The sequence below is a fragment of the Hyaena hyaena genome, unplaced genomic scaffold (genome assembly GCF_003009895.1).
Source record: "Hyaena hyaena isolate Hyena2069 unplaced genomic scaffold, ASM300989v1 scaffold_454, whole genome shotgun sequence".
NCBI classification, from domain to species: domain Eukaryota; kingdom Metazoa; phylum Chordata; class Mammalia; order Carnivora; family Hyaenidae; genus Hyaena; species Hyaena hyaena.
The window spans coordinates 543,642-556,103 of record NW_024081086.1 but is presented as its reverse complement, the minus strand read 5'-3'; the positions used below and the strand labels follow the sequence as shown (position 1 = coordinate 556,103).

Here is a 12,462-nt window from a genome sequence, read left to right as displayed (position 1 = left end):
TATATTTTACTTTAAGAGTAAGAAAATAAGTTTCTCAATATTTCATCTCAGGCTGCTCTTAGTTATTACATTTGAAGCAAAATAATATTGCAAATAAGGCACTTAAGATTTCTGAATGCAAATGGGGTAGAAAGTTAATATTAAAAATCGAGTACATAACAGACAAGACAGGGATAAAATTATTTTATTGGTTCAACTAGACTGAATGAAGTGGAAAGAGATACAAATCACTATGAAGTTATTCCATACCCTTTAATTGTAAACAAAATGAGCTTGTATTTATGCACAAGTTTAACAAGCTTACAGATGATCATTTGAGTCAAGCATTAACAACAAACATTAAAACTTTGTAGTTCCACAGATTAAATTTGCAGCTATGCTGCCTTACTAGTATTGAAATAAATTGGTTTCTTAAAAATAGTTTTACTGGATTGTGTCAGAAGCAGGGCAGTGTTCCCTGAGGGAGGGTAAGTTCCTTCCTGGTCCCATCAGAAGGAAGCTTTCACTGTTCTGCCCTTCAGAGGCTGGGGAGGCCGGTTGTTGTGCTGAATGGGGACAGCTTTGTCACCTTCAACATTTGATAGAAGACTTCGGAACTGTGCCAGCTGGGAGGAAGGACAGAATATTTAAAGACTCAAAGGCTATTACAGTTACACAAAGCACTTTATTTTTTATTATTTTTAAAATATTTTTTAAATTTACTTGTGAGAGAAAGAGAAAGACAGAAAAAGTGAGCAGAGGACAGTCAGAGAGACACAGAATCTGAGACAGGCTCCAGGCTCTGGGCTGTCAGCACAGAGCCTGACGTGGATCTCAAACCCACGAACCACGAGATCATGACCTGAGCCTAAGTCGGACGCTTAACCAACTGAGCCACCCAGGCGCCCCAAAGCACTTTATTTCCAGTATAATCAATGCACTGATAATGTAAAAAACTAAGTTACTGACTGCAGTGGTTTCACTGATTGGAAGGGTGGAAGTCAAAAATTACTTCACATTTCTTTGAGCTAGGTATTTGGTTTAAATGATCAATGATTGACTGGATTAGAATGCCAGTTTTCTCAGAGTGTCAACTGGGCTAATTGGGTGAGTGACTTTCTGCTTGTTGCCTCAGTTTCTGTAGAATAAAATTTCCACCACTTTGACTATAGTCACTGTGCTGTGCCTTTTCCCTCTGCGACTCACTCCTTCCGAACCTGTGCCTTCCCCTCCCCTTCGCCGATCAATGCCCGTCTCCCACCCTCTCTCCTCTGACAGCCATCATTTTGTTTTCAGCCTGTATGTTCTATTCTGCTAAAAATCTAGCCTATTTAGAGTGACTTAAGCTACGGCTGAAGGCTTCTTTGTTAAGGCACAATGTGTGATAATTTATGAGCTCTCAGAATAATCACTTTCCCACCCCAAAATATATTCCTACCTTTTACTTAAAACATCACCTTACCAAAAAAAACCAAAAAACAAAAAACAAAAAAAATCCCCTGTCATTTAATGTAGACAGATGTTTAAGATTTCCACAAAAACACCAACTGGACTATAAAACTATTGAAGCATGAAAAAAAAAATCACAGACTTCACAGTTAAAAGAAAATTGCATAAGTGAAAATAATGATTGCAACTGAAAAAAAAATTGGTGTGCCCTCAACATTTTATCACTAAATATAGATTTAATAGAGGCAAAATTTTATACAGATGATGTAGTATGGAGCAGCTTTAAATAGCTGAGGAAAAATACTCAATAATATCAGCTATTTACATTGGGTTGTGGTGAAGAGTAAATGGGTTAATACAAAGTTCTTAGAATGGTTTTCAGGATGTAGCCTAAGTTACCAATAGGCTACATACATTGCCTGTCTTATTGGTTTGTTCTGAGAATTGGCTGACAAAACACGTATAAGGCATCTAATAAAAGTTCTTGCTCAATCAGTGGTAGTTATATTATCATAATTATAAACAATAATTAAAAAGATACTTTGTTGGATAGTTAATAATTAAAACCTTCAAAAAAGAACAAAAAACCTTTGTCAACCTTTGACACAGAAGGTATGTCTATCATGAGCCATACTTCCTCAATGTCTTGGCAGAATTTCCAGTGACAATCTTTACTTTGTGTCTCAAACTCTTGGGGAGATACTGTACAAGGCTGGATTTTTAAAAAAAAATAAGGTCAAAAAGATAGTAGGAGTTCAGAATCTCATGTTTTGTTCCTATAAAGTAGAAAATGGTTTTATAATACACATTTCTGTTTAATTATTCAATAGACCTATGGCAGGAATGAATCTTTTTCACAGGAAATGGAACATAAACTCCTCAAAAATCCATTTGAAATCATAATGTCCCCCTTAGTACCATGAATTTAAGTGAAATTCCTGCTTTGCCCTCCTAAGTCCCACTCTTTCACCTTTGTACTCTACCTGTTCTGAGCTGATACCGATGCTATCCTTGCAGATGATCCAGGTTACACTCTCATAAAGAGGAGGATGAGTCAGAGAGCCAAAGTAGGTCCAGTAATCCAGGGATGAAGGAAGGAGAGTAGAGGGGTCAAAATTTGTGAATGGGGCTCGTTTGCCCTGGAAGAAAAAGAAAAGTAATGTATCATTATACCATGATTTAAAATACTTACATCATATACATATATGGTATCCATGTTATATTATCTTGGTCTATATATTGTCTTGGTATTTGAGCTGAAAATTTAATTTTTCTGCTGTATGGTATACACTGGTGTGTTTGTAGATATAAACAATAAAAATAATAGAAGACTGAAAAATTGCTACATTGACATTTTGGCTAATCTTCTTTTCTCATTTGGTTGAACGTAATCAAAGGTTAAAAAGTTTTAAAATAATCTATACTCTCTAGAAGATATTTCATTTCCAGAATAAAACATTTGTTGTCTCTTACAAAATTTTTTTTTTTGTTTATTTATTTTTGAGAGACAGAGTGTGGGCAGAGGTGGGGGAGGGACAGAAAGAGAGGGAGACACAGAATCCAAAGCAGGCTCCAGTCTCTGAGCTGTCAGCACAGAGCCTGAAGTGAGGCTTGAACCCGCAAACTGTGAGGTCATGACCTGAGCTGAAGTTGAACACTTAACTGACTGAGCCACCCAGGTGCCCAAATATTTATTGTTTCTCTAGGAATGATGCCAGAAACTGTTCCAGTGGCAAAACTATTGACATGCATACTAGTTATGTTTTAGCCTTATTTTATTTATTTCTAGTTTGTTTTCATTGTTTATTAGTGGCATGTTAATGGTATCTCAAAAGAATATCCTTAACTCCTGCATTTTTGTAGTGCTAAAGAAATAGAGATGATTTTCTTCATGAAATGGGAAAAAAATCACATTTTAGTTGTATATAGTTTTTATAGAATGGCTAAGCAATGTCTTCTATAGGCTTCATTCTACTGAAATAGGTGAACAATAACTGTGAAAAAGAAAATAAAAACCGAAACAAATACCTGAGTCAGAGACCTTCTCAGGAGCAAGCAGTATCCAAGTAGTACCCTGATTTTCAGAATGGTAGCTTTTGCTCTAGCCTTCCTACTCCCCACTTCAAATATGTAACTAAATGATGACAGTAGTTCTATGGATTCTTGTTCTCTGATTTAAATTTATTCATTTATCTATTTACCTTAAAAAAATTTTTTTTTGAGAGAGAAAGAGAAAGTGTGTGCATGCCTGGGTGTGCTTAAGTAAGTGCATGCACGGTGTGCTCATGCAAAGTGAGAATCCCAAGCAGGCTCTATGCTCTCAGCCTGGAGCCTGATGCGGGGCTCGATCCTCCAGAAACTGTGAGATCATGACCTGAGCTGAAATTAAGAGTCAGTTGCTCAACTGACTGAGCCACCCAAGTGCCCCTCTTGTTCTCTGATGTAAACTAATTCATTTAGTCTATTTACCTTGGTTTTAACTGCATTTAGGGCATCAAGTACTTTCTGCAGTTTGGGGTTGGCCTGATCAACCTGGAGATTAAAAAAAAATGTGTGTGTTAGAAGTTGTTATTAAGTCAACATATGTTTAGCTTTTTTTTTTTTTCAAGTAGAAACTGTAACTGAAGAAAGGTAAGGTATTTTCTCTCTGCTTTGGGAGAGGGAATTTTGCTGGGTGTATGTCCCTGTGGGCCCTTGTGCTCTGTAAATTGGTCATAATGTGTAACCATTCTCAACCTAGAAACAAGAAACCAGCTCAAGAGGCAAAGGGTTTACCTGAGATCAAAGAATTACAATTCGGGGTACACAGATTGAGGTAGAAACTCAAATAGCTTTTCAGTTACAAGACACAGACTCATTTATGGACGAGAAGTATGATCATGTCAGTAGGGTTTTTTTTAAGTTTTTGTTTTCATTTATTCATTTAGAGTGAGAAAGAGAGAGAGAGAACATGGAACAGGCAGAGAGTCCATGCTGTCAGCACAGAGCACGACTCAGGGCTTAAACTCACAAACATTGAGATCATGACCTGTGCCGAAACCAAGAGTCAGAAGCTTACCAACTGAGCCACCCAAGTGCCCCCATGTAAGTAGTTTTTGAGAAGAGTTCATTGGTGCTGACAAGCAGGGTGAGATTTGTACTTCACAACTTTGTCAGGTGAAGTGGTCACTACTTAAAAATTTACTTTTATCAGTTCTCTCAAATAGGCTATTCTTATTCTTGCTAACTTCTTGGAATGTTGGTAGTTTGATCCAGTTCCAAGGTTCAGAAAGCAGGAGGTGCAAGACAGTTCTGAAATGGCTACTGTGGCTCCATTTTAAAATGGCTCCATGTATATCATTCTTCACACCACAGATGAAGTAGCAAACAAAACCTTGGTTTTAATTTAATATGGGCAAGATGTTCAAGGATATACAAGTCAAAATCCAGGAATTTAGCAAAACTATGATACAGAATACAATCTCTTACTTTTGGCTTGTTTTATTTTTAATTAGTACAATGCATGGCATGTTTTAAGTGCTCATTAAAGGTTAGCTAGAATTGCTCTAATTCCTGCCACATTGTAATTTGATGAGCAGAACCCAAAAGATCCTAGAATACCCAATTTAATAATAACTTTCCTGAGAGAGTGAGCAAACAGAAGAGGGGCAGAGGGAGACAGAGAAACCCAAGCTGACTACATGCTGTCAGAGCAGAGCCCAACGGAGGGCCTGATCTCATGAACTTGAGATCATGACCTAAGCCAAAATCAATAGTCAGATGCTTAACTGACTGAGTCACCAGGTGCGTCAACATCTAACATTTTAAATATTCACTGAACTTTCTTTATTGGACAATAATCCCCTTAGTATTTTTTTCTGATGATACATTAAGTTGATAAATTCCTATAGCTATGAAGTAAGAAGTTGAGAAGAAAGAAAATTTGGAAAAGCTGCAAAATAGAAATTCCAACCTCCTCCAACATCTTCCCATGTTATCCCCACCTGAAACTTAATTTTCTCTTAAAAAGGGAAAAAACCAAGAGGAAACAAAGCAACAAAGTACTTGAGAACTGTTTGCTCAACTGCAGCCATTAGTAGAATGGAGAATTTTTATTTTTTATTTTTTTATTTATTTATTTTTTAATATTTCAATTATTTTTGAGAGAGAGATAGAGACAGCATGAGCAGGGGAGGGTCAAAGAGAGAGGGAGACACAGAATATGACGCAGGCTCCAGGCTCTGAGCTAGTTGTCAGCACAGAGCCCGATGCAGAGCTAGAACCCACGAACCGTGAGATCATGACCTGAGCTGAAGTCAGACGCTGAACCGACCGAGCCACCCAGGCGCCTCATGGAGAATTTTGAAAAAGAAAGACTTGGATATCTTTTTGCCTTATTTCATACTTTTTTGATGTCTGATTGGTAAGAAATGGTGTTAACTGAGTTCTGTAACTCTCTGTAACTCACCTTCATCAAAACACCAATAATTGCCAAACCATCAGCCTGTGAGGCAGCTTCAGCGAAGCTGGAGTATTTCTCAGAATTCCAGTGAACTATGTGAAGCTAAAAATGATAATGTGGTCAATTAGTTATTTATGTCACTGTGAAGACAAAAAATTATAAATTAACTCATTAACGTATGAAGATGTACTGCTGGCTTAAATAACATTTATGTGAACCTTTATCCAGTGGATAAAAAGGGCTATATTCTCACTCTTAAGAAGGGTTATGTACATTGAGTAGAGTGGGCAATTTGCAATTTCCAGGGAAACAATGAGTAAAATTTCTTTTCCCCTAATATTGAAATTAATCAATCTTATTCCTTTTAAAAAATTGCTTTGGTATATAAAAAGATCAGGAATTTGAATTGACTAGTTTTGAACACAGTTGAAATATTCTGTCATGTGAGATACTTTTTTGTAACTTTATGGGTAGAGGTTCCTGGACAATCTAGGAGTCTTGGCCAAGAACACATTCTCTTGAGCACGTCTAGGCATCTCTCAGATCATTATCTCTAGCCTAACCTCTCTGGGGAACTCCAGATCTTAATATCCAACACGTACATATGTCACCTTGATATCTTCCTAATATTTCCACATCGATGTCTAATAAGTATCTCAAACTTAACATGGCTGAAGTATAACTCTTGATTTCTTCCTTGCCAAAACTGTTTCATTTTCCCATCTTTGGAAAAGGTACCACCATCTATCTAACTGCTCAATCAAAAGCTACAACAGTTATCATTATTTTCTTACTTTCTCACTTTTCAATAGCCCTGTTTCAGCAAGCACATCTCATAGATTATACCTGTTCACTTGGTTCACAGCTTTACACTAGTTGCTGATTTTGTCTGCAATGTCCTTCCCCATAATCTGTCAATGGCAGCCTTTTGTCTTGAATTAGGGCTGAACACAAATGCCACTACTGAAAGAATCCTTTTCTGACCTCTGAACACAAAGTAATCATCTGGTCAATCATATCACAGAATTAACTAATTCTCTCCATGCCACCTATTTAATTTCTCTCTCTCTCTCTCCTCCAACTCCTGCTCTCCCTCCCTCCCTCACTCCTTTCCTCAATGTGGAATCTTGTGGCTAAGTGCCTCTCATCTCTAGCCTTGATTATTTTAATTTTTCTTAAATTAGATGAGAGAATCCCTGATTAAGATTTCTTAGATACAGTCAGATATCCATCTAAAAAGATAGTATTAATTTAGGCTCCTAGTACATTTGAGTTTAGTCTACATTTTTTGAGGGAGAAATGGGAGGAAACATTTAAAAGTTTCTGTAGTATTAAAAGTTATTAGCCAAGCTTTACAATGTAACCTAAAGCCAGTTATATTTGTACACAATTCCCAAAACTTCTGTCAAAATAAAAAATGCATATACCCTGTAACCTAGCAATCCTCCTATTGAAAAATCTGCCCCACTGATGTGTTTTCACTGGGGTATAAGGTGTACGTACAGATGTATTTGTTGTAGTATATTTCGGTAAAATTAAAAAAAAAACAAACCAATGGAACAAAAAGCAAAGGGCATTGCAATTATCCATCAGTGGAGGCCAGTTAAATAAATTCTGATATATTCATACATTGAAATGCTATGCAAACATTAAAAGAATGAGTTAGAGTTAACTCTACTGACTTGAAAAAACGATTATGATAAATTGGTAAGTAAAAAAAAGTTGCAAAACTATTTGTATTACAAATTCATTTTGTAAGAGTAAAATAAAAAGTCAACCTATATATATGGAAATATATATATTATATTTATATATTTTATGAATGCATATAAAGAACAGAAGTTCTTCTTTTTCAATCTCCCAGACGCTCTGTTGACAGTTTGATACAAATGTTCTTGATTTTTCTATGTATATCCAGATGAAATGTCTCGAAATGAATCACGGACTTCTGTGTGAGGGCAAGTCATGAGGGTGGAGGGTGGTGGCCTACAGCAGGAGCCCTCAGACCCTCACTTACGTGTATGTTATTCTTTGTGTCCATTCCTATGGTTAAACACTCACTCTTGGTATAGAGTCTTAATGAAGTGTGCCAACCAGGCCACACCTAGGCCACCGGTGGGTCCAAACTGGAACACGAGTAGGAAGCAAATGGTGTGGTCAGTTTAGAGTCAGAGCTTTAAAGGAGAGCAGCACCTCCTCTTGATGTTGATGTCAAGGTCATAGTTTTTAAGGCATTCTGAAGGGAAAGATGATTCTCGGGTTCAGAAGCTCAACTCCAAGTTCAGCTACCTTTTTCACATGCAAAATTTCCTCCTTTTGCCAAACTCAGTATGTGTGTGTTTGATTTTAAAAGGGTCTGGGAGTTCTCTTATAGAGACCAGAGCTCATTCTTTTGGAGCTATTACAATGGTGTCTTATATGGTAAAGCAGCTACTTGTGAGAGTAATTCTCAGTGTAATTATGTCTCACTTGCTAAGTTACATTACCTCTCCAGAATATTTGACTCCATCCACTGTGTGTTCAGAACCATAGTCATTTGTGTGGCCCCAGTGAAAATGGAACTGGCTGAGCCTATAGCTTTCAGAAAGAGGACCACCTCTCAGCACTAGAAGAAAAAGGGAACTACTATTAGTTTCATGATCATAAGCTCCTGCTTATCTTTACATTTGATATACAGCAACACTAAAATGGATTGAGTAGAACTGAAAACAAACACTAGTGCCAAAGGTTTTGTCTTGTTGGATTTTTCCCCCACATTCATGATGATGGTGTTCATACATGTGGTGTGTCCCTGACCATTGCATTGAGTTATATACAATTCTCTGCACTCAGACTGTAATTTTGCCTTTTTCTGTTGCCAAGAAAATATATTGGAAGGTAAATGAATTATAGAGATTTCCTTGAATATGCTTTAATTTCCAAGTTTATGCATTCATTCTTTCAACAAAGACTACATAGGCAGTATGCATTAAGATCTTAATAATTTATTTTGAACAACAAATTACTCATTATATACTTCTTACTAGTCAAAGCATAACAGTGTATCTTGACAGCTTTGTTGAGAATGCCTGTCCAGGGACCAGAAGAACGTACCAGTGGGGCAGTAAGGTCATTTTAAAATTTTAACATTGAATGACTATGCCATTTTGGAGAGGCTACATAATTATATGACTAATTAAACACACATAATACCAGATCTCATTTAATATTAACAATGGACATTGCCCCAAGGTGCCTAAAATTTAGGCTGAGAACCTTGTAGGAAAGTGATAAAACAAGTTTTGCTTTTTGTCAGTAGAGTTGCCTTATGAAACTGTCATTTAATAATTATTCAAGGAACATTTGTGAAAATCTTACCATGTAGCAGGGGTATGAAGATAGTTCAGTGACTACAGTATAGTAGTGGAGGGGGGAGATACACAAGTGTATTTATGCACAGAATAAATCTTGCAAGATTTATGCAAGACTTATTTTCGTACTGGTACCTGAGCACTTCACAACAATAGAGCTATTTTTCTGGTTGTAAAAAATAAACACATTCTTCACTCTGTTTCTCTTTCCTATTGTGCTCCTCTCTCTTCATTCCAATTAGAAAATATTCTCCTTTTTAGTTTCATGTTCTATATTCTATATTCATTAGGATGGTTCATTAGACCTTCTTGGGGAAAAACACTGTTTATTTAGAGGAGGGTGTGAAGTGAATGTAAAGATTCTAGAAGATCAGAAGAGATGGGATGGTGTCATAGAAGAGAAAGGCTGAAAGAAGACAGAGCTAGAGGTTCCAAAAATCACCTTTACCACTTGCGAGTTTTTCAGAAGTCCAAGATGCTTCACCAGATTGCAGTATGTACTACACACAAGCACAAAAGACTGAGGACGGTGTTTGTGTTTCCTAAAGTCTTATGGTTTAACTTGTCCCAGAAGAGTTAAAGAAAACATAATCAGAAGGATCTTTTGGCTCACCTGATCGGTTATCGTTGTCCTCAAAAGTTACATGGAAAGAATGTCCCACGTTGATAATTTCTTTGGCTGTGGCTGGATTGTAGGAGACACTGATCGGTTTAAGAGAAGTGTCATGTTTGGCTTCACTGGTTTTAATGTCAATGGGAGATTGGTTATTTCCATTTGCAATGGGATACAGCTTGCCCCATTGTTCAGGACCTACCAAGGCAAACACACACATACAATCAAAACTTCATCACATGTTTGATTCCAAGTTTTAGGAGTATAACTAGTTCTTTGCTTATTAGAATAGGATTAATTCAGGTATCTTAAATGATATTCTGTTTACCTTAATGAAAATTCAACATTTAAGAATGCTACTTTCCTATACTACCCTATGAAATAGTGTATTCGTCAACACCACAGTAAGTATTTTACAATTAGTACCAGATTTCTAATATACATACGAGAGAGAGAGAGAGAGAGAGATTGAGAAAGAGGAAGAGACAGAGAACACATTCTGAGGGTAACCATGTCCTAAAGGAAAACTGCTAAGAGTGCATGCAAAGTTATTATAATTAGTCAAGTCAGGCAATTCAAACCATTAACCTATGACTGTATAGTTATTTTATTTATATTTGTATTTATTTGTTTATTTTTAAAAATGCCCAATGCCTCTTTTACTGGAAAAGAGAATGAGCTAGTATTTTGCCCTACACAAACAGAAGAACTCTTACCATTTTTGTCATCATATCCCCAGTCAGAACTCGCCATGATCTTCTACTTGGTTTTCTCTTCTGCAAACAAAGGTAATTCCTGGAATAAATGAGTTCAAGTCAGCATGCAGGAAACCCACCTCGTGTGGGTTTTTATAGAAACTTCTCTGCCCTTAACAGGCCACTATGTCATCATCTCTGCCTATCAGGAAATATAGATAAAAAAAATAAACAAATAAAAAAAGATATTGTAAAAAAAAGCCCACAAAGGTCAGATCAGTTTCAATCATTTTATTTTCTTATATTGTAAGAGAGAACTATCTAAATCGTAGGTTTTATAAAACCAACCCTGTTTCGCTCATGTTAGTAGAAGATATGGCTATATACTTTCATACATGAGTCTTTGGGTTTCCTAAGTTAAAAATGAATTTGCCACTTGGTATTTCCAATTTTTCTCTTGCTGGATACTTAAGCAATGCTACAAATAGTATTTTAGTAAGGAGAATAATTCATATGTTTACAGGATGATTGCAACTAGTATCATGATGTTAATTTAATATCAGATAACAAAATTACTGCTCATTAGTAATATATGCTATATGTGAAATACATTTCACAGACACACAGGATTAGAACAAAGTCCTTCATTTTAGAGCAATGTTGGAATTCATAAGTAGTGACAATTTTATTGATATTGAAATTCAATATAGCCTAATATTTATTTTACACATCAAATTCATTTCTATTGGAATAGACACTATTACTCTGCACACTTCTATACAATTTGTAAAGCAATTTCACCACCACCACAGACACAAAAATCCTACCGAGTAAGAATTATCATTTTGTAGTTGAGAAATATTGAGAGACTTCACCAAAACTAGCAAGAAGCCAAGAAGCCAGACTTCAGCCCCAAGTCCTGTTGCTTTCTTCACTGTACCCATTGTGTGACCTATGAGGTGGGTGGTCCCTTAATTCTCCTCTTACATCTACAGTTCTTTTATTCCCAATGTAAGCCTGAACCAAGGTAAGAATTACCCCTGTTGAGGGATCAGATAATATACGAAACTTTTCAAGTAGGCAAAGAAAACCAATTTGGATGTATCAGACTCTGGCTAGGTCCATGTAACCAAGGCTCTAAACACACTCAAAGGGAATACAACCAGAAAAATGAGCTTTCACAATAATGCTTTTTCATGTCATGGTAGTCATTACCTCCTTTCACACTCTAGAATTGTCTGAGGTGTCTGGGCTCCTGAAGGAAGAGGAGATTCAGACATAATTCTTAGCTAGGTTGACTAGAGAGACATATCATGTGTCTCTTTTTGATAAATAATGGCCAACTGCCTCAGCTACAACGTGGGCTGTGGCTCATGAACAGAGTAGGGAGAGGTCCAAGCTTCCATTCTATGCTCTGGTAGGCAGAAGGAACTATTATTTAAAGGGAGCTTTATATTAAAGTACCATTTATTGAGGTCCCAGTATGTCTCAAACGCTGTGTTGGAAAGCTTACATGCATCAATTCATTTAAATCTCACAGCAACCAAATTAGCCACTAAACTCTGTATTCTGCATAAGAAGGCTTCACAGAGGTAAAGATACCTCTTATGGTTACAGAAGCTTTTAAGTGGCTACTTATAAGTCTAGAGTTTAAATGTAGATCTAACTCCAAAGCTTATACTCCTTAACCTTCCACTGTCAATAAATGTCCACAGACTTCCACTTGACTCTATTTTCTGGAGGATTGGATTAGTTGATCTGTTCTGGTCTGGCTGAAAATGACCAATAGTCAGACTTGATCATTGCACTTACTTCATTCCAGAGTTGGTGTTTCAGGTTGTCCAGAAGTTCATGGAGTAATAGAAGAAGGTACTCTTTGCCTTGTATTTGCTTCCTAATATTTGCTATATTGCTAAAATTAACTAAACACAGAAC

The 12,462-nt window shown here is 36.6% G+C and overlaps 1 protein-coding gene across 3 annotated transcripts; it reads right to left on the bottom strand.

Moving 5' to 3' along the window:
* Window positions 1-488: 488 nt before the first annotated feature.
* On the bottom strand, window positions 489-10,585 carry CA1 (carbonic anhydrase 1). 3 transcript variants are annotated; one of them, XM_039253475.1, is made up of 7 exons: window positions 10,549-10,585; window positions 9,833-10,030; window positions 8,356-8,474; window positions 5,876-5,971; window positions 3,898-3,960; window positions 2,412-2,567; window positions 489-605 (listed from the first exon to the last, which is right to left on the bottom strand). In XM_039253475.1, exons 1-7 carry the CDS (start codon window positions 10,583-10,585, stop codon window positions 489-491), a joined length of 786 nt encoding a protein of 261 aa, XP_039109406.1. The 3 variants fall into 3 exon arrangements, with proteins under 3 accessions (XP_039109406.1, XP_039109407.1, XP_039109408.1); XM_039253476.1 differs by lacking the exon at window positions 9,833-10,030; XM_039253477.1 differs by lacking the exons at window positions 8,356-8,474; window positions 9,833-10,030 and having other exon boundaries at window positions 10,549-10,563.
* Window positions 10,586-12,462: the final 1,877 nt, after the last annotated feature.